This window comes from Charadrius vociferus, unplaced genomic scaffold (assembly GCF_000708025.1).
Source record: "Charadrius vociferus isolate BGI_N301 unplaced genomic scaffold, ASM70802v2 scaffold282, whole genome shotgun sequence".
Taxonomy (NCBI): Eukaryota; Metazoa; Chordata; class Aves; order Charadriiformes; family Charadriidae; genus Charadrius; species Charadrius vociferus.
Window position 1 is genome coordinate 2,594,288 of NW_009647731.1, and position 22,554 is coordinate 2,616,841.

Genomic DNA, 22,554 nt, shown 5'->3' on the forward strand with positions numbered 1-22,554 from the left:
CTAAGCAAGCAATATCGTGACATTCTGAACATTTTCAATATTGTCAGTATGTCAGGGCAAGCCTCTTCAAGAACGGAGAAGACAAGTTCTTAAGAATACATATGTATGTATAAATATGCAGCGTGGTATTTTGAGAATCCCAGTAGAGCACGAGACATAGAGGTTACAGTCCTAAAGCTCTGCTCAGAAAATCATTTATTCATTTATGCATAGTTTATTCACATGGAGGGAAATTATATTGCCTTCTCCCTTGGTCAAAGGTCATGTATCTCTGTCTCTGGATAATTCAGATTTATGCCCTCATGCTTTTAAACTGAACAAATAGCTTCCTAGAACTTTCCAGCAACACCCTTTGTTAAGAATTGCTCTTGGTGTTCTAGAAAAATACAGGAATGCATTGGTGTAAATGTAGAATGCTAATGGGAGAACAACTCCAACAGACGATGGAAATCAAATACCGTAACATTTTTTTTGTATGGATAGAGAAAAGGAAAATTATCTTTTTTTTTTTTAATGAAAACATATCAAGGTCACAGTCATTCTGACCAAATCTGTCAACATTAATATGCTAATTTTTCCCCTGAAGGAGAACTAGAGCTGGTTTCCGTTGATAACATTTCTATTATTCTGAACTGAATGTGGCCAGAAGCAACTTTCAAACTCAAATGCAGCTTATGTACGCTGCTTTGTCATTTCACCGCTAGCTTGACCCTATACTTGAACACGGAAGTTTAAGACCTCAAAATACCAAGAAGTATACTGGCAAAATAAAGAATTTTACATACCAGCTCCTCACTCTCCATTTTATTTCGTCTAGCTAGACAAAAATGTTCCCATATAGACAGGTCTAAGCCATGAGGCATGTGCTCAGGACTATCCAGTTCATCCATGGCTTTCATTAGAAGGGTAAGCGCATCTTTGTAATCTTCAGCTGAGCCTGAACGATCGCCATACGGGTTAGCTGTGTCAAGGAGCATTTCTGTCATTGGGGTCCTAGTGCACATACACAGTACACACAGTATTTACTTTTTGTTTTCTCTTGCATAAAAGAAGCTCACAAACAACTAAGAATATTGCATACTCTCAATCTCTTGCAAAGAGCAAATAAGACCGCATCTTACACAAAATAAGAATATATGTTTCTGAGAACTGATGATTATTTAGATTGCATTTAAAATAGATTGTGTGGGGTGAGTAAGGAAATGTAAGTGCTCAAAATAGCAATCCTTAGTATGATAGGAAAACAACCATTGTTAACTGTCCAATAAAAAGCAGGCAGTCTACTGATTATCAAAATAATTTAGACTATAGAAATAAATAGCATTCTCATTCTTGAAATACAAGAAATACTAGTATTTAAACAGATGGAATCAGAGGGGATCTTACTTTGGTCGATGTTTGTAAAGTTGGAAAAGTTCATCAAGGAGATTGGCAGGTACACCAGCAAATTCCTTTGTAAAACCACGTTCCAGATTCTAGGCGGAAAACAGAAAGCTTCCTTGTTACCACAATGCTATTTTTAAAAAAAACATCGATCTGCCCATAGCTTAGAAATACAGAATATGGCACTCTTTCAAGTGCTCCCAAGCATTATGGCAATCTAGACCAGTAAATTCTTCTATGCACATACTCTCCTTTACTGCTTAATTTCAGTGATCAGCAAGTTGACCAGAACTCATTCCATGCTTACAATGAAGTGTGTTCTTCTCATTATCAAGACACAGCATCGATATTTTCATTTTTGAGTCTCCTTGTGTTCGTTGAGTCTCACCTTCTCTTCAGCTATTGCATTTTCATAGGTGTCTGTGTAAGCTTCAATTTTATTTTTTGTAGTCTGGATTGTTCTTGCAGTCTTGACCTACAGCAAAACCAAAAGATTTCAGGAATGAAACTCAGCCAGCAGAAGCACTGAATGGCCATTCATACACACTGATGAAGCTGACACTTTCCTATTTCTAGAGAAAACCTTGTGAGCTATTTTTACTAACAATATAATGCCTTCTTCAGGGGGTTACTTGTAGATACTGCTAAGAGGTGAGAAGGTGCAAAATTAAACTAGTCCACTGCTTAAGAAATTAAGAAATCTGTGTAAGAAATATCTTATACAGATGCTTCTAAGTCTTCTGTTTAAACTTTGAATGTAAGTACCTATGCTGATACTTGTTTTCACTTGCATAGAGATTTCCTTTTTATTTCATGTCATCACAGGTAAGACCAGTCAAAAATTCTCAAATGCCATTCAGTGGAGGGCTCTTCATTTTACAATGCAGTTTCTCTATTGTCATGACATAGTTCAGCTATGTGTCAGGGTACTAAGCTCATCGGTTTTACTGAGGCTGTTAAATGCTTATACTGTTCTGGGGAGACTGTTTTGTTGTATTTAGCAGTTTGTATGGAACAAAAGATACACCAATGGAACCATTTAGAAAAATTTTTTTAAAAAGATGTATTTTGAAATATGTAATCTGGTATACTCTCGGCCTCAGATAATTTCAAAACTAGTTCAGTTTATTCAGTAATAGGGGCTAGATGCCTACTTTGGAACCTCTCTCTGTAGCTCACATACAAATGGCTACTTGCAGCTCCAAACACAGAGGTCGAGCAGGAGATCTGACATGGGGAGGCATTGATATATTCTCTGTGGACTCAGGAAGAGCTCCACAAAGACAAAGTGGGCAAATGGGTAATATTGTCCCAGGAGCCTCAACCAATCTGCAGGCTACCACCACTTAGATCACCCAAGTCACATAGGTATTGACAGGACACAGGAATCAGAACTGTCACTCAAAATTATTACTGTGAGCAGTAAGTACACATATTGAAATCCAGATTTACTGCTTGTGCTCTCCAGTCCTTTACTGACTTGTATATCAAGTCAATAAATGGTAATAAAAGTCAATGGGTAAACTGTTCAGGAGATTAAATTGGTCTATAAGACTATAAACACTTTGTACTCCATGGTATATTCTGCTTCCATGGTCAGATATTCATACGCCACCTCTGTCTATGCTTTGAACTGGCAAACACAAGTCGGTGTGGCCCAGGCCTACACTGGACACCTCAGTGAAAAATGTGATAGCATTACACGTTCTTTTGTGCATCTTTCTGTCATAATAGCATCCATAATTAGTGCTTCCAGATTGATACTGGATACTAAAAAATATTATATTTAGCAAACAAGTAGCAGCGAGCCCTTCTGAATGTATGGAGTTTTACCCAAGAACTCCAGATGAACCGAGATGAATACCTATTCAAAAGCATATGAACATATGTATTATGTACAACTTGAAAAAAATAAAGTAACCCTGCAAATTGTCAGAAAATCATTTATGGCAAAATTTTGATTTGGAAGGAGCAGTTTTCACAAAAAAACCCCAACATTGTAAATATTACACATTTCCCAAGAACAGCATTCCGAATGATAACTTACTTTTTCTTTCTCCTTTTTCATAAGGAAATTGTGGAGTCCAGCTTCTCTAGCGTCTAACTCCTCATCCAACAGTAAAGCATAAACAAGATTGACTATTTTGAGTTCTTCCTGTGAAAAGAGTGTAATAAAAATATTAACATTCCTGTTGCACAGAGGCAGAGGTGAAAAATTAACGTTCTCTGTGATACCTGATAGATGACCATCTCTGATTTCACTTTCCTTTCAGAGAGTTTGCACACAGTATCATCAAAATTTTTTGTTGTTTCCTGGATGGAAGCTTCAAGTTTCTCCAGTTCATTTTCCAGTGCCTGAGGAATGGAAGGACAGGAGCAGCAATATTACATCTGGAGGAACAAAGAAGCTCTGATATAGTATATCAGATGCTGGAGAATGCACAATATGGAACTGTATCCTTCAGCCAAAAGGTCTCAGAAATTACTTGTTTGGAAGGAGAGTGCTGCCAAGCTACCAAGTTATGTTGTCCAAATACCACTTTGAAAGATAAAAATCATGTTATTATTGTGTATGGCATCAGCAACCCTGGCAGTGGGACCTGAAAAAAAAATTTTAGGAATACATTTGGGAAGGAAAGCTACCTTTTGCCAGATAACACAAGTTTTGGCACATAATAATTGGTATAAGTAGAGATTGCCTTATTTTACTGTCTAAGCTAGGACTAATTTAATATGCCACATGATCTCTGTTCTTCATTTATTCTATTTATTAGCATTCATTTTTAGAAGTACCTCCTGAGAAAGATCAGAAACTTTGGTCATGAGCACTGTGAACAAAAGCATTCCTTTTCTCATTTTAATTTACCCTTCTATAGTTTTCTTTTTCTTCATTCAGCTCCTTGACTTTTTTCTCATGTTCTCTAAATATTTTCTTCTCTTCATCATTCCAAACATGCTCTGGCTTGGATATAAAAGAAGGTGGAGGAATATCCTGGAAGTATTAAAGACAAATATGATTCAAAAGCAACATTAAGTGTCCATCAGCACACTAACAAACCATAGCATGCATAGAATTTAATTAAAGGTATTTCTTAGTGGTAAGTAAGGTACAAGCCTTAAGTCTAAGTAACCCATATATATTCTGTTTCTTTGGTCTATTGCTTGCAGCAGTAGTTTTGGGGTATATATATCATGCTAGTCTCTCTCATTCGCTTACAGGAATTCACTAATGGATCCTGTAAAATACAGGTATTTTGTACTCAAACATAGTACTGTCAGTACAAGATATATAACATTTTCTATTTCAGAACTCCGAACTAAAGTCCATGCTAATGTAAAATTCTAAGTGGATTCGTAATTTTCCAAGACAGTTCAGTTCCAGGGAGACCATTTGGGTCTGCCCTATCCTTTTTCTGTGACACTCCTTCACATTCTTTCCTTCCTCTACTACTGTACTATCTGTCTTTGCTGAGTTAAATGGAACACAATATTTTTCTTTAAGATCACAGCCATGGATAATAGACCCTTACCCCAGCAGTATGGTTTTTATAACAGTAATACTAGATTATGTCGCCATAATATTCCACTCTGACAGGGACAGGTGTTGATGGGTAAATCCAATGCAGGCACTAGAATCTTGTGGTCTCTTTTGAGTCCAGTGTAGGGTCTCTTATGGAGTCTATCTAGGCATAATGCAATTGTACAATTCTCCTATCCTTTTGTATCACTTAGGTTGGAAATATTTGCTAGTTGATTTTCACATTTCCTTAAGAGCCAACAGGCTACCTAAATGATATGGCAGAAACACAGCTCACCATTTTCAAGATATCTTCCTTTTTGACTTCTAGCACTCCACCCATCATGTCATTCAGAGCACGCAGTCTTTCATTGTCCTGGGAACAACCACAAAAAATATTTTAGGGTACAAAAGGAAGTGTGTTAATGGGAAGTTTTGGGAACTATAATAGGGTAGCTCATCTCTAGATCATGCATACGATTATACTGTGTGTCACCAGTAGATTAATGCTCCTTGGTGATGTATGTGAAATATGCTAAAAGTCTCAAGCATTTTTCTGGTGGACAGATGTTCATATACCAAATAACTTACTAAAACTGTGATTCTGTCAGTTTAGGAAAGAATACATAGGCATAGGCTACTCCTGGCTAGTTGGTAGGCTAGGAGGAAGGAAGCTGTAGTGGCACTGTCTTAGTATGCATCTCTTTTGGGGCCAGAACCATCTTAGGCTTTTCACAGATGCATTTTAAAGGCCGAGGAAAGCATTATGATTGTCTAGTCTGATCCCTGAAAAACAGAGGCCACTTAGTCAACAAACACGTATCAAGCACAAAGCTCTTGATTGAGCAGTAGCATGCATTTAGAAATGTATCTAGTCCTCAGTTACCTGATACAGTATTTTTAATTGCCACTAAGCACACTTTTTAAAATTGTGAGCCTAACACTAACTCTTTTCTTCCCCTAGCTGGTCTACATAGTTCTGATTGTAAACAATAATAAGAGGGACAAGGCACACATCATCATTAACTACCATTTTAAATTTATTCTCTCGTACTACATTACTAGAATATTTCAGTGTGGCATTAACTAAATAAGCCTAACCAGAAACAAAGGCCTATTCAGTAAAAAGGATACTACTTTAAGTACCATAGCAGCAAGGCGTCTTTCCATTTCAAGCTTAGCCAGCATTTCTGCTTTCTCTCTCTCTTGTTGAGACAAGTATTTTTCCACTTTAATCTGAAGGAAGAAAGTGAGGTTCATATCAGGGTTCATTGCTCCAAACGTGATCACACGTGGACTATTTGGACAGATGGTGCAATACTAACTCTTAATGCTTTTTGTATCTCTGCTTTATGGTAATATTCCTCAAGAAGAAAATCGTTCTTTTGAACAGCTCCAAAAGCTATATTTAAAAATGTTGAAATAGAAACTACCATCATTTTTGTTTATGTTAGTTGTGTTTTGTGCATACCTTTTCTGACAGTGGAATAACACAGACTGGTGGGAGAGAAAAGGGAAGTGGGGAAAGACTGAGCAAAAGAACAGATGAAATCAGTGGAATATATTGTATAAGAAAAATGCTGTTGCTTTATAAATTACCAATTGAATTTATAAGCACAGTACTAAGTATACTTTAGTATGTGCACACGTAGTTTGAAACTAGTTAGTTTCAAAATGATCCTCAGAAAAAACAGAGAAACCTTAATCTATGGAAGTAATCCCTGCAAGCCTGGTTTGAACCTTATAGTCAGGAACAGGGGGAAATTCTACCTAATTTATGAGCAATTAAAAACTTATAACAGAAATAAATTAAGATGGTATATATTTTACTAATTTCACATTGACTTATTAAGAGCTTTCTCCCTAAAAAGGGAAGAGAAGCAAAAGATTAAAAAAGATTATTTTAAGTACACAGACACATCTGTTTTAAGGCTTTTCAGTACTGACAAATGTCTGGAAATGAGAAGAACTAGAGAACTGTATTTGAGCGGGTGAAAGAGAAAGATTTATTTTTCAGACACCTCTGAATCCTGAACAGTGAGCGCTCGCTCTGGTATCTCATCATCGGTAAGAGCTGGCTCCCACACTTCTACTTGGAGATCAAGTTGTGCCAAGATTTTTCGGATCCTCAGGTTTCTTTCTCTCACTCGTGCTATCTCCTGCTCCTTTTGTCGTGCAACTATGTCAAATTCCTTATTAAAAGCAGTTTTCACTTTGTAAATTATGTCCTGAAATAACAAAAAAGGAAACAGCAATACTGCACAGATCACATCCATCCATGATTATATACTACTCCTCAAGACATCAGAATCATAAATGTGGGTATTTGTATGTGTGACAGAGAGATAAACTGGTAAAGTCATTTTGTGAAAATCGTAAGGGCAAAGTTCAAGCTTTGCTAAATGGAGGTGGGCAAATTATCAGTTTTTTCTCTTTTTTCCCTATATTTTTTTTTCCTTTTCTTCTACATATTTGCAATTTGACAAGGATTCTGAAAGAAACATACTGCTGCAAAAACTAGATTAAAAATTAGGCTGCCTTCTCTTTGCTATTTAGTGCACTTTTTAGCTGAAAGAAGAAAGGGTTTCAAAGAAAAAAACATGTGACCTGTGAATCTAGAGATTGTAAATCACAGGTGCGGGGAGGCAGAGTTAAGGACATACTTTCCTGATTTTTAAGTGATGCAACCTGCAGTTTTGATATGATTTCATGTGATTTTCTGTGTGACATATGTAAATGAAATGTGCCCATTAAATAAACAAACATCGGAAACTAATTTTTTTAAAACACCTGAGACCTTATCATGGTTTTTAAAAGCATATATTCTTAGTGGATAAATTCTTCCTTTAGCCTAAATAATTGATCTCAGCAAAGAAAAGTAGAATATTAAGAGAGAAAACCATGTCTCTCCTACTGCGTCAATTTACTAAAATGAAACATGCGAAGGATTTCAGTTTTATCATTAAACTTCACATCTTGAGATGCTTAGCTGTTTTCAATTTGTATTACTATAAATATTTGTGTCCAAGATTATTTCATTGATTTCTACTACAGTAAGTTAGGATGTAATAAGGCAGGATGGCAGATGAGGTCCAATGTTGCTGGGAGAAAAAAGGCTGTGCGCAATGTCTAGTCAGCCACCCAGCTCTCAGCAAGCTTGCTGTGTTGGCTAACACTGAAGCTATATCTACACTGAGATATACAATATGCGTCTTTAAAACCAGACAGTAGAAAGATCTTGTTACATCCAAGCTTACATCTAAAAGTGCTCCTTGTGTTTCTTCCTCATCTACTTTAAATACTAGTGTATCTACTAGATTTCATGTATTGCAATGTATAATCATTGAGTTCTGCTACCATTTGCAGCCTTAAAGAGCTCTGAGGAGGCAATGTGTTATAGTAGTTTAACTTCTTCTACCCTTGTAGATCATCTTCATAAGAATCCTACTCTGTAGCATGTTTACTACTTAATAAACTGGCCAGTGTAAGAGAAGTAAGAGAGTCTGAAGTAATGAATAATAAATAACAGAAACATTGAAGACTCCAAATGAAGGGATGGTAAGACTGAAGAGAAAGGAAATTATGACAGGATCCAGCTGATCTTTTATTCAGCAGCAATTAATATGGAAAGAGGTCATGTTTTCACAGGGCATGCTAAGATGTGCAAGCTAGCTATGCAAACTCTTAAACTGAAGCACCAGAGGGCAAACACAGGTTCCCTCAGACTGGGTAACCAGTTTCATAAATATGTTCTTCCAGACCTGAGCTGTCAAATTCACATGGTGCTCTACTGCACTATATGCATTTATCAGCTTTCATCTCAGTAACTCAGAGACCTGTGCAACTCTCCATTGGATGTACAGTAATACAAACTTAAGAAGACTTCACCTTCAATAATACTATCTGATTGACTTTCTGCTCCCTGGTGTGCAAGTCCCATTGGTGGTATAGGATAGATGTGTCTCCACCATAATGAGAGCTCAGACTTCCAACCAGGCAGTAAGATGCACTATCATCAGCCGTTACTTCTGCCTTCTCTCCTTCTTCCTTAGATAATACAGTCTCAGACTCAATCTCATGATTTTTCTTCTGAATCTGAATATCACAAACATGACAACAGTGTTAATTTTGTAGACAATCCAGTGGCACATATGTGAAAAAATTCTGCAGGTTATATTCAAGCTCAGCAATCAAAATAATACAAGTTGAAATTATTATATCTGGAATTTTGGGTCCATTTGTAGGTTCCCCAGTACAAGAAAGACATGGGCATACTGGAGCAAGTCCAGTGATAGGCCACTAATACAATTATGAGTTTAAAGCATCTAACATGCAAGGACAGCCTGAGAGAGCTGGAATTGTTTAGCCTCAAAAAGGAGAAGGCTTGGGGGGATCTTAGTAATGCATATGAAAACCTGATTGTGGGGAGTATGGACAACAGAGCCAGAGATGTCTCAGTGGTGCTCAGTGACAGATTGAGAGGAAACGGGTACCCATCAAAAGACAAGAAATCCAACTTAAACATAATAAAACGCTTTTCCTGTGAGGGTTGTCAAACATGGGAAGAGGTAGCCCATAGACATTATGGAATCTTCCATCCTTGGAGATACTCCAAACCTGACTGGACATGGCCCTGAGTAAATTGCTCTAGGATGGCTGGACTAGATGACTTCCAAAGGGCTCTTCAAACCTCAGCTATTCTGTGATTCTTTAATACTAATACATTTGTTCTGAGTAAAAATACAACATTTCATCTTTATTTATCTCTTTAAATTTTTTTGGACAATTTCTACATCATGAAAATGGACCTTAGAAATGTATCTATGTGAAGAAAGGTTAAGATGCCAACTCAGAACATTCTGATCTGAAATGCCTTTATGCAGTACTTCAAAGAGACTGTACCTTAAGATCAGCTGTCTCAATCTTCTTTAACCGAAGAACTTTCTCCAAAGTTTCCATCTCCTCTTTACTACGTTCCTTCAGTGGATAATTCTTCACTTCACAAGCCATATGGAAGCACTGTTCAAATTAAAAAAAACACACCAAAACCCCAAAGTAAAAAGTTCTTCAGAATGCATCTATCAATTCATTTGTTCAATACCTGAACAGTTATAAAGACTTCTTAAAATCAGGAATAAAATTGAGGATAAATTAATATAGACAACATAGTAAAAATCCAGGGGTAAGACAAAAACCACTTGACTTTGGTAGTGAAAATAGTTGGTTTAAAATTTGCTTTTTTCTTTCCTTTTTTTAAAAAAAAATAAATCTATGGATATGGCATCTTTATCCACAGAATTAAACCAGAAATAGATTTTTTGCAAAATTTCTTGGTCTTTCACCACCCTTGAGATAACCCAGTAACATCAGTCTGACTAACCTCTCTCTGTCTAAAATAGGCAAAATCAGGGTTAAATTTTGCCTTCATGTTCTGTAGTAGTAGTCATACTGACTGCACACAGAAAAATAATATTTATCTCTTCTTTTAGCAACACTGCATAAAGATATTCTTTGAAATCAAGGAATCAAAGAGTTACTTTTTTGCTTATCAGCACTCTTATCCATCTTAGAAGGTAAAATCAGCCAGGTTCAGACAAAATGAATAGAATGAAAGATTTCCATGAGTCCTGGGAAGAAGTAAGATTTTTCCTATACTATAAGGAAACTAGAAATGTGTTATACTTTTATTTATTTTGTCTCTGTACCTTAAGGAATCAATAAACTACTGCTGAAAATGAGTTAGAAAGCAGAGGTTACCTTAACTGCCCGTCCTTTTACAGACATAGCATCCCAGCACTCATGTTTGATGACATCCTGCAAATAGCAGTTGGCTAAATTCTCCATCTCAATCTCCTTCCTCACCTTTCAAGATACAGAAAAGAAAATAAAGAGATGTGGTGCAAAATAAGATTTGTGCAATTTGCATTGAGTTATTGAAATAAACCTAACAGATGAAATGAATTACCAATATTTCATCATCTTAAACTATTGCAGCTATCTTCTCCAAAAACTATATTGCATACTACTGAAGGGCATCATTTTACATGTGAAGAAAAGCCTTAAAGAACTTAAGCAACGTGCCCAAGGCCACAGTGTCAGATTCATAGTTTCTGGCATAGATCATATTCCAGTTGACAATGCCTGCATCAGCAGCTTCACCTGCTTCAAAAAGTGACTTAAAATACTTCTAAGTTTTCCTGCTTCTCAGCAGTGAACAGCAACATTGAGATCATCCTCTGTTCTTCAATCATTCTTTCTCCTTTTCACTGCTAGTTTTAAAATGTTCTCCCCTCATTCTATCATACCCTGGCCACTTCTTGTTCAGCCTCTGCTTGTGCTCTTTCCTGTTCTTCTGTATCGAGGTTGAACTCCTGCTGCTCCAGTTTCTCAATGTCTGGCACCTGTTCATTTTCATGCATCATTTTCTGAATCTGTTTTTTAAAAAGTAAGTATAAGGAGTAAAAAGCAATTTGAATATGAATAGAGGAAATGCTATTTTTAACACTATAGAACTTGATACCAGAGCAAATGATTTTAATTGCCTCCACTTGTAACTGCTTCATGGTAATTGGTAGAATGTGCTGCCTCTAGCTAGTGGCAGAGAGTACTATGTGAATATATTTCATCTTTCACTTAAAGTTGATCTGGATGTTATATGTCAAGTTCTGTAATACTTTCTAAGAACCTGTAGTACACAATTCTTTATTCTTTGGTTCTGAGAACTTTATTAAGTTCTTATTTATCTATCTCATACAGTTCAACAAAGGGAAGAGCAAAATTCTTTACCTGGGTAGGTTCAGCATATAGTCCCTGAAGAAGCACATCTCTTTATTAACTGTCTGCTCAGAGTTTATGACAAAAATGTAACTAAGCACTAGAGCTGACAGCCATAAAGGAAGTGCGCTTGTAAACAAAACTGGTAAACTGAGCCATTACCCTTGCAAGAAACTCACAGTTTTACGCAGCTTTTTAACTCCCATTTGCAGCTCTTTCTTCTGGTTAGCAAACCTCTGAGTCTCTTCTCTAATGACCTGACATACAATAAATATATTGTTGAAAGACAAAAATAGACAAGAAGAGAAAAAAAAGATTGAAATAATCTAAAGGAACATTATCTGTACAGAAAATGAAACTCAAAGGGATTAATAACTGAAACAGACATAATCCTAATTCAATAGGATGATTCTTAGAATTTCTTAAGAGAAAAAAGATTGTACAACCAGGTCATACAGGAATAGAACTTAAAAGAAATAAAATATTAAAGAAAAGTAATCACAAGTGCAGTAATTACAGACACATTGAACTGCCTAAAGCCTGCTGCCAGAATTTGTCAAGTGTTTCATATTCCTTAGATTTTTAATTGTCACTAAGCATTTCCAGTGGGGTATTTAAAGACACAAGTAAACTAACATCTGTTACCCATTCTGGAAGCTGTGAAATTTTATTTGCCCCTACAACCTTGCCAATTCATTTCTTAGGTAAAATTTTGCAATTAATCTGCACCTCTGGAATTTGCTTTCTAAAATAAGTTTACAACTTTAAGTAGGCTGATGTCTATTGATTGAAAGGAAGGGGTGTATCATTCTGACACTGGATGGACTCCATCCTTTAAAAGTCAGATGCAAGTTTCCTAGGACATTACTGAGCAGCTTAAAACAACCTAGGACCACATTGCTGCCCTTCAACCTTTGCTTCTCATCCCCTGTCCCTAGCTGATACTAATAGTCATGTGGTACTCATGTGTATGCACAGTCACATGGATTTGCCAAAAAAATCCAGTAGAGACACCAAAGCATGAATGCCAGCATCAAAGCAGAAACAGGAATACATGTCTGGGAGAGCGATGGAGAAGATGCCACTTTCAGTGGCAGTATGTCTCAGATTGACTTGAGCCTCTTGTGAAAGCATCATAATCTGGAAAGTCACTCCTGAGATCACCCAGAAAGCAATGATATTTTGCCTTGTTGTATCATTGAACCTCAAAAGCTGAACAAAATACATAGGTCTGGTTCATATCAGAAAGAACATCCTAGCATCCATATATTCATATTTCTGGGAAAAAAATAAACTATACTAACATTAACATAGCAGTTTCCAGGCTCACAAAATGCTAAATCCCCTCTCTGTAGATAGTTAGATCTTTGATGCACTTTTACTTATCAAAACTTGGGTTACATAACATACTCACCTCAACTTTAACCTGCAATAAACCTCCAGGGTTTTGTATTTAATGTTATATTGTTGAGTATTGATTTATCAGTGCTATAGAATTTGTTATTCTGGCCCTTGGGAAGAAGAGATCGCCTGCTTGGTTTCTGTTAATAATCTTCTGTGCAACTTTCCGAGTTTTAGAAGAAAAAAATCTTTATCAGTTTCTAAAAGAAGCCAATTTCTCTGGCAATTTTTTTTTTTTTAAATTTCTTGTGTAGAAGTGGTCTTTTGGTATTTAGAGCTCCTATTGTGGTAGGTATACCTTCTCTGATGTGTTTATAGACTTGACCTAGGATTTCTAAGAGTTCAGATCACAATGCCTTAAAGAGAGGTCCGAATGTCAGAAACGCTTTAGAAACTAGATTCCTTTACAGCATATAATTTGGCACCCCAAATCACTACTGACTCTTGAAAACTCTGGCTTGGATTAATACTCATTCTATGAAAGTACCTTCTGTATCTTCTGACCTATCCATGTCATGTCATTGGTACTGGCTGAATACAAACCGGTGATGTTTCCATCTTCTTCTGTCACCTCTACATTGGAAGATTTCAGTGGTGCATCCTGAAATTAAAGATATAAACACCCATACTTAGAGAGAGTGAAAGAGACAGAAAAGAAATAGAAAAGAGACTCACATTAGAAGCAACACTACCATCACCAAATTCCAGAGAGTATTACAACATTTTTATTCCCTAACCAGTCCCCAGATTTGATCCTGCAAAGCCTTTTGACTTAAATGGGCTGACTGACCATACTAATCTCTGTAATCACTGCTTTGCTTGATTTCAACAGAAAAATATATGACTGGTAATACACAATGTATAGCAGTACCATCACACTGGGAATGACACATAACTTCACACGAGGAGAAACTGACTTTCACAACAAGTTTTCTGTGGCTGAAGAAGCCAAGTGAAAGTGGAGATGTGAATGTCATCTTCCCACAACTATTCCATTTCCTTGATAACACTATTCCACAAATTAATAATTAAGCATATTCAGCCTATCCTCAGGGGTATTCTACTTTTACAAAAGGATCAGAGTTTCTTTTGAGGACAGTTTTTATCATGTGTAATATTAGGATAATGATCAAACTCTTTTTCCCAATTAAAAAAAAAAAAAACACCTTAAATTTCTCTTCTGGAATGGATTCCGATGTGGATTCTGGGTCAAACTGCCATTCTGCCATGGATTTTAAAACAACATTTTCATTCAAAGTAGACTCGTTCAGTATACCAAGCAGAGATTGCCAGTGAAAAGCAGCTTCCTTAACTTCAATTTTCTTTATCTTCCTAGTAAACAGAAAGGGAAATGATGGGTTTTGTGTGTGTATTATGGAAAAGGATGAAATATTAAATATTCTTTATAACACAATTATTAAGTTGTTTTAAAATGCCTATTCAATGTTTTTACATACGATTCAGTATTGTTTCCATTCTAGAATTGCATAATTAAGTGAAGTTTCAACAGACTTAGAAATTCTGAAAGATGGATTACCCAGAGTATTGCTCTGGTGGAGTCATCTTTAATCTATGCATCTACCTGAACATTTATTATACCACAGAAATGCTGCAGTTTCAAGTGTCTCTTACTCCTAATGTCTGCTAAGAGCTCTCTATAGCCACAGCTGAATTCCCATTAAAGCTGTGATATCTCCTTATCGCTGAGTTAAAATAGTATCTCATGAGATTATTTCCTTTACACCCCTGAGAGCTCCTTCCAGATGTTATATTTGAGAGTGGTAAGAAGCCCTCTACGGGTATACTTATCAGAAGATACTCCCACATCTTGCATTGCAACCATACCCAAAGTACAAGACTTTTCATGAGCTAGGGAGACTGCCTCTAAAGATGAGAGGAATGATTTTATTTCTATCCAATTCTTCTCCTTACTTTGAGAATACTAAAAAGGAAGTCTAGAATCACAAGTAGATGCAAAAATTAGTCTGTCAGGAGACAAGAATTTACACCATCAATATTGGTCTGCCACTTTATACATACTTCCATTTCAGACACACCAGGGCACCATCATTTTCACCATTAACAAGGATGAATTTGCCATCCAGCGAAAACACCATGGATCTGATTCCCCCTCCTTGATATGAATGACAATGCTTTTGAGCAAGTATATCCTAGAAAGGTCATAGGAGCAGTGTCAGCAAATACGTTTTCCTAGTGGAATATGCCTGTAAATTATGCTTCTTTATTTTTAGACTAGTCAATCAAAAAATGTCAATACAGAGTACAAAAAAGACTACAATTTATGAGTTTAAAATTTTTGACTACACATGGGGCAAGTTTGTAGTATATTGATTTTGCAGGAGAAAAGGTAGTGTAGTAGAATTATCTACCCTAAGATTTACTGGAGAAGAAAGTAAGTAGTTTGTATGATCATATACACATTCATTATAAAAACAATTCTACTCTATAATGCTATATCAGTTCATGTTCAACATAAATTTTTCTGAAACACCTTATAGTGAAGCGAAGAATAGCTTACAGTGAAAGAAAGTAGCTTTCACACCTCTTTCTCATGTAAACTGAACAAAACCTGTGCCTGGATGCCTACCTACCATAGTAAGAGTATGATAGATGAACAAAACACCATCCTTTGCTGCTGATGCCAGCCATCGGCTGTTGGGTGATAAACAGAGGAAACCTGATCCAAACTGATTGCTAGGAGTCCTCTTTTCTGATAGAAATACTGAGGGATCTTCTGACATATTCTGCCAAACAAACAAAATGTTAGCAGCAGCTCAGATGATGGAAATATCTATGCCAATTTGAGCAGACTGATGAGAGCTCTGTGGGTTATCGCACGCATTGCAATTTAAAGTGTTGTTGGATTACTGAGCTCAGGAAGCAGTACCATTGCTATGCTGCTGATTTGCTTCTCATCTCTTCAAAAGGGTCTGTATTCAGTATGTTCGGGCCTATATATATAGGGCCTATATATATATATTCAGTATGCTTCCAGGCTCAGAAAGTACGGGGCTTGTCAAGGAGGAATGATCACCTTTGGAATTCATCTGCTTGCTTGACCTGACTGTTAAACTGAGGGAGACCTCTGAGCTGCAGAGAGCTCCAGTTCATCGGCAGGCAATGACAGTGACTTCCTGAAGCCCCCACTACTTCATCGCGAAGCAGGGCTGGGCTAGGTTTGCAGTTGCATCTTAGCATCATGTGCTCACATTGGCTCAGTTCCTTCAATAGCTGGATATTCAGGTTGCTCAGCAGACTGCACAAAAGCACAGCTCCAAAACAGAAGCTACAGGTGAAGTGCCTGAAAGCTGTATCGGTTTTAAAAAACAATATTTGGCTTTCTGTGTAATAGAACAAAGAGATTGCTTTTGCCAGGTTTCTGAGCAGGTGGTAGGATACTGAAAGTTGATGTTTATGGATGAAGTGGGTATTTTTAGTATTTTAGTATTTAGAGAGGATTTTTTTAAGATAATAGCCTGCAATATTCATTTTATTTACAGCCTTTCTTCACTGGTATTTAACCACCACCCAAAACAAAGCAGCTTCAGAGAATTACCTCTTCAGAGAGCTGGTATTTACAGATGAAAGGTGCACAGGTACAGTAGCCATACACAATGTTATCCTTCAATCTGACTGCTGAACTCAAAGGGTAATCCAGATCATATTGCTCCTTTTTAATGGCACTAGCATTAAGCATTCCTTGTTCATTAACATACTTATCATTATCTAAAAGATTGAAAAAAGAAACAGGGAGGAAGAGGTATCACTACCACTAATGCTGGTACTTCACCTATCAAGTAATTATGTAAATCAATCTCAGCAAGGACTAAGTATGACGTGAGTTTTCAAGGAGAAGACTCAAAATTAAGATACCTAGGTTTAACACCAACTTTGTGGGTTGTGCTGATGTAGCACACTGCAGTGAAGCAGAGAGATAGCTCTGCTAGCTCTAAAGAAGTACTAGAAACAGTTTAACCACAGTGATTTGACAATTTGTATACACTAATTTACCCTCCTTCTTGGGTATTACATAAGTAGTGCTAATTAGTTTGCATAGAGGTTCATGTCATTATTGCCTTCATCTGGAACTTGTTTAGGCATCTCTGCCATGAAGTACACACAGCCTGTGTGATATTGGTTAAGATGCTTAAATTTAAATCTTCAAAAGGGCATTTTATTCTTTTTGGTTCCTTAATTTGAGCTTTAAAGAGGTACCTGAAATTAAGATTGATGCAATAACTGTAGATCTTCAGCAACTTTGAAAATCAAGCCCCATTTTATATGTTCAAAAATAGGCACAAACTCAGTATTAGAGAATATTTAAAGAAAATACTAACTTCATTGAAAACTGCTTTTTAAAAAGTTTGTAAATTGTAAGGCCTTTAAAAAATTAAATGCAAATAACTAGAAAATCTGACACTAGGCTTACTAATAGTTTTACAAAAGGTTTCTTCACAAAAGGCTTTGTTAGTAATTCAATCACATATGAAGGGAGTAAAATGATACAAAATAGAATGATGTTAATAATGAACACAGGCTGCCTTTTGCTGTAATGTGATAGACAAAAGACATCACTGAAACCTCAAACTGTATTGATTTGGCAATTCTTAGGTGGAAGTGACATAAAACTGGAAGTGCATGATGCCACCGCCAGCTGAGCCTGTCCTGCGCTGGCTGCATAGTGAGGACACCAAACGCAACATTAGCCTGCACTATGCCTGAGTTACATGAATGAATTTAAGCCCTTTCATGACAACTGAATTAGTTTCCAAGCTGATTCCAGAAAGTGCCCCAAATCAATGCATTCCTAGAACATCAGTTTTAGATATTCCTAGAATACCAGATACAATTAAAAGTTCTGTGATTGCTCATGACTCTGACATGACACTTTTTCTCACTTATATAACTTCTAAAATGCTATAATATTATATATAGCTGTATATAATAAGGCTGTATCCTGAATGACACAAATTACTGATTACTGAGCTGTTTCACAGCTGAGGATGGCATACATAAAACAAATCATGAACAGTATTTGAGAATTTAGCGTGGTTTACCCAAGTTAGTGAAAGATTAACAAGTTCTCTTCATTTTATTTCCAGATTATGAACAGAGATTCTAACTGTGATGTCCCAATATGTACACTGCACACTGCAGATACACAGGGCCAGATTTCCAGAAGGTGAACGGAAGTATGCAATTCTTAAGTCTCCTTAATTCTCTCTTTTCCTCATAGTGCTGTTTCTTTCAGAGAATGTTTCTCTGTAACATTCCTTATTGGGATACAAGTTGATATTTTTTAAATACAGTGGACTTTTTCCTTGGTGTCTTTATGTAGAAAAGCTATAACAAAGACAGGGAATCATTATTTTTTTGAGATACGTCAACCTTTAACTTTTTCCTAATGAGCTATTATACACCTATAATCATTCTTTGAAGAGGCTGGTGGGATTAATTCCACTCTGAACACCTGATACGCTACTCTGCATCTTGTAATGCCACAGCCTCTTTGTGGCTGGCTTTGGGCATTGCTCACGTGGTAGTAATAACAACAACAACCAACAACAACCAGTAGTAGTAGTAGTAAAGTGGTGGCTTTGTGATTCTGGAAGTGACTTAACTTCTCTCCTTCCTTCCTTGGCTGTCCCTCAAAATACCAGTCTTTTTGCTGAAATGATTGGGCTGACTATAAGTCTACAGAATGCTGTATGAGAAATGGTGTCGCCAAATAATGTACAGATGAGATGAAGAAAGAGATTAAGATTGTTAGCATTTTTTGTTAAGGGACAGTAATAATATGTTCTTGCCTTAGAAAACTATCACATAGTATATACTTCAATTCTTACCTGTTGTGAGTGCCGAAGATAGACAAAAAATTTCCAGTCTTGCTCGCTGGATCTCTGCTACATTAAGAAGTACGGCCACTTCAACTAAGTCATTCTTGAAGTCAGAAACTACAGAGAGATCCAGCACTTCATCTGCCAACACTGAAGCAGGCAGGAAAAACCAATGTAAATTGTTACTGAATCATGGTAACATTGTTTTTACTAAGATATGCGAAGCAAAATAACATCCCTGTTCAGAACACACCTCAGCTCAATCACACAGTTTTGAACTTGCACTGAAATGGCAGACAAGCCACAACCTGGTTTCAGAAAGTGCTGCATACACACAACTTCAGCTGGAGGCATTGGTGCTGAAAATGCTAAGCACCAGAGTGTTATTATTACATTAAACATTCCAATCTGAGTTTACATCCAGCTTCAACTGCAGCAGTTTTGAGGCTGTCTACTGGTAACTGCCAGATAAAGCACAGAAAAGCCCTCCTCTAAGAAGCCAGCCAGACAATGAGAACGTCATCAGGCAAATTCTGAAAATTATCTAAGGAGATGTAATTCTGTATTTGTCAAACCAATTAAAATGAAAAAATAAAGCCCTTTCTACTTAAAATTATGATGAAGATTTACATGCACAGATGTGCTTGGTAAGTATAATGTTACCGGAATTGAGAGACTGCATAAATAAATTTACAAATTTCAGAAGAATTTTCTGCAAGTTAAAATTACATCATTTTTTATTCTTTAGTATCAACCAGCAAAGCTGACAATTCCAACAGTACCTGTGTTAAAGATGGGGCAGACATTTTTAGTAGGAGATTGCACCCAGCTATCATGCCCTACATTTTTTAAGTCTACGTTCTCATACGGCAAGCTAAAAAGGTTTTAAGTTCTTTGCCAGCACTGTTACTTTTGTGCTAGAGTTGTGATCAGTTGGTCAACTAATCCATTCTCTTCCCTGTGACTTATACGTGCCCTGGAAGAAAGGTCATATTGGTGCCTTTGCTAACTAAAATTGTAGAGGAAAAATAAAAGATTGGCCAGGACAAAATATGGTTGGGAAACAGGTGGGAAGAATATTTTTAGTCCTCCTAAAAAATAAATAGAATGAAGGAGAGTGGCTTAATCTGATCAGCAAGTATACTTAAAATACAGCAAAATAGTGAAAACACAATGTAATTAATACTGTTATATATATTACCTACATATCCAAGAACTTGGAATAATTTCGAAGGCCGGGCATCTAGAATAAAGATATGTCCTTCTGTAGCTCTAGCAATGAGGAACTGGCCACTCTGATCATAACTAGGTAAAATATAAATCCAAGTAGAAAACAGTTCAATACAGTCAATAAAAAGGAGTCACATAATTCCACTTCCCTAACTCTGCTGAATTCACTGAGGATGTAAACATAACTGAAATTTCAGCTTCTAGGTTTACAGGGTCAGGGCCTCATACAACGCCCAGTGTTTGGTCAATCTAAAGATAATGATACTCCACAGCAGTCTATGTTAACAACTTTATTAAATCTTTCTTTGAAGTTCACCTTTTTAAAAAATAAAACTACTATACAGATTTCGATATTATTTTGAATAGACATGTCTTTGTTTGCATTGATTTGACTTTGAGTAAGTTGCTTTCTGTATCTATTTTTAATGTATTATCTTAGGTAACTGTGAAAAGAGATCACATCTGAGTCTCCAACTAACTGGCAGATTTATATTAAAGTTTAACAGTTAAAAATCCATTCTATTTTTTAAAAAGTAGAAATAAAATAACTCTCAGGTTTTTCAATAATTGAAAAAACCCCAAACAACCAAACGAAAAAAAGCCTTTTATGTCACTAGAGCTACTTACAGGAGGACTGGTAAACTCTGGAACTGTAAGCAAATGAATAATTATCAATGGTAATAAAAATCCACCATATAAGAATGAATGACCAAAAGGCTTAAACTTAACTTCACAAAACTTCAAATTTATATGCAGTGAGAAATAACCCTCTAAATTCAGATACATGGAATTGTGCATAATTACTGCATATAGTGATCTGTCAGAAAGGATGTTACACATTAGTATCTTCAGTGCTCGGTTAAACTTTCTTAAAATACAGGTCTATTATATTTCTTATATAAATCCTGCTACTTCTTCTCTTGCAAGTAATTCAGAATATGTTGGAAAAACCCTGAAGCTGTTAAAACATTCTACTTTGTCATTTTTAGAACAAAAACTTGATTTTTTTTTGTTCAGCTAACAGCATTACTCAAGCAACAAACTGACAATATTCCTGCCCTCGTTACTACATACTTACTGCAAAGACAGCACTGGAAATTTGGAGAGAAAAATTCTGTGAACAACCCGTGGAGCTTCAACTTTGGTAACATCAAGGAAATAGATTTGACCCATTTTGGTACCTACAGCAACACTGTTGGAGGAGGGACAGCAAGCCATAGCAGTTGCCTAGTTGAGAAGTAAAAGATACTAAACAGCTCCATATCATTTGACATGTTATGCTATATGTTAGTATGCAATTTCTTTTACTATTTAAAAGTCCCTAAACTCTGGAGAAGAAGCCCCAAGTGGTTTATCTAAAACCCCTTTTTTGTTTGTTTTTAACAAAGAAAGGATTTTAGAGACATCGTAGGCACTTTTACCTGTGCTCTGTACCTACATATCAAAAGCTAATTCTGTGCTCCTCAGAAAAAAACTTTATACCCACCATCCAGATTTTAAGTGAAAGAAGTTCCACCTAAATAAACCAGTAAGTACACTGTTATGTGTGCAGCTGTTATAGAAAGGGATTCTTTTTCTTACTACGTCAGATTTCAGGGTTTGAATGCATCTTAAATCAGGACAAAGCATTAACAGTGTGAAACACTTTTATCAACTCAATTCCTAAAACCTGTTTTTCAGATCAGTCAAGGCATTTAGTTTTTATACACTTCAAACTTTTCCTTTTAGTTCTGACACTCATTAAAACTAAAAATTTAATAAAACAATAGCATAAAAATTTAGATTGTTGTTTACAAATACATGCTTAAAGACACATGAAATGTTTCTGTTGCTTTATGGCCAAGTTAAATACATTATTAGTTCGAGGAGACAGTCTGAAAGATAATCTTTTTAAAAACTCTTTAAAACTTTTAAAATTTACTCCTCAGCACTGGTTGATCCAAATCTGTGGAATATTCTCCTGTGAATCGGAAAATATTAAAGAAAATTTTAAATATCAGTCACTATATAAGCTCCCAGTTACATGTACCTCAATATCAAGGTTTAGCTTGCTGAGGCAAGTTCCATCTTCCAGGAACCAAACTTGTACTTCACCTGAAATTGCTACAGACTGTTGAACAGAGAAAAAAAAAATAGTCAAATAGGGGGGAATAACCAAATAGACTGGAAGTGACTAGTGATCTTCTATAGATCACTCATATATAGATCACTATAAAATCAACTCATGTCTGAGTATAGCAGATCAAGGGTTACTAGTTTTGCTTGGAATTATCTGGCTTTTCTTTTAAGTCCAGTTTAATAATTTTTGTGAATTGCTTCAACTACAGGAATGGTTTTTATGCAGAATCAGACAATTTAGGGCAAAACATTTAAGCTTGATCAATATTAGCA

General features: G+C 36.2%; 1 protein-coding gene across 1 annotated transcript in view; it reads right to left on the reverse strand.

Moving 5' to 3' along the window:
• The window catches only part of CFAP43 (cilia and flagella associated protein 43), a 49,021-nt gene that overhangs the window by 6,882 nt on the left and 19,585 nt on the right, over positions 1–22,554 (reverse strand). Inside the window, exons 11-33 of the mRNA XM_009881622.1 lie at positions 22,193–22,273; positions 21,242–21,390; positions 20,135–20,238; positions 18,943–19,083; positions 16,653–16,822; positions 15,688–15,840; positions 15,116–15,246; positions 14,242–14,407; positions 13,563–13,676; positions 11,854–11,931; positions 11,206–11,331; positions 10,658–10,762; positions 9,803–9,919; positions 8,789–8,995; positions 6,922–7,128; positions 6,038–6,136; positions 5,199–5,276; positions 4,250–4,375; positions 3,619–3,738; positions 3,431–3,538; positions 1,772–1,858; positions 1,387–1,475; positions 786–993 (exon numbers count right to left, since the gene is read on the reverse strand). Of these exons, the coding sequence (XP_009879924.1) occupies positions 786–993; positions 1,387–1,475; positions 1,772–1,858; positions 3,431–3,538; positions 3,619–3,738; positions 4,250–4,375; positions 5,199–5,276; positions 6,038–6,136; positions 6,922–7,128; positions 8,789–8,995; positions 9,803–9,919; positions 10,658–10,762; positions 11,206–11,331; positions 11,854–11,931; positions 13,563–13,676; positions 14,242–14,407; positions 15,116–15,246; positions 15,688–15,840; positions 16,653–16,822; positions 18,943–19,083; positions 20,135–20,238; positions 21,242–21,390; positions 22,193–22,273 (2,964 nt within the window). The remainder of the gene's footprint in view (positions 1–785; positions 994–1,386; positions 1,476–1,771; positions 1,859–3,430; positions 3,539–3,618; positions 3,739–4,249; positions 4,376–5,198; positions 5,277–6,037; positions 6,137–6,921; positions 7,129–8,788; positions 8,996–9,802; positions 9,920–10,657; positions 10,763–11,205; positions 11,332–11,853; positions 11,932–13,562; positions 13,677–14,241; positions 14,408–15,115; positions 15,247–15,687; positions 15,841–16,652; positions 16,823–18,942; positions 19,084–20,134; positions 20,239–21,241; positions 21,391–22,192; positions 22,274–22,554) is intronic.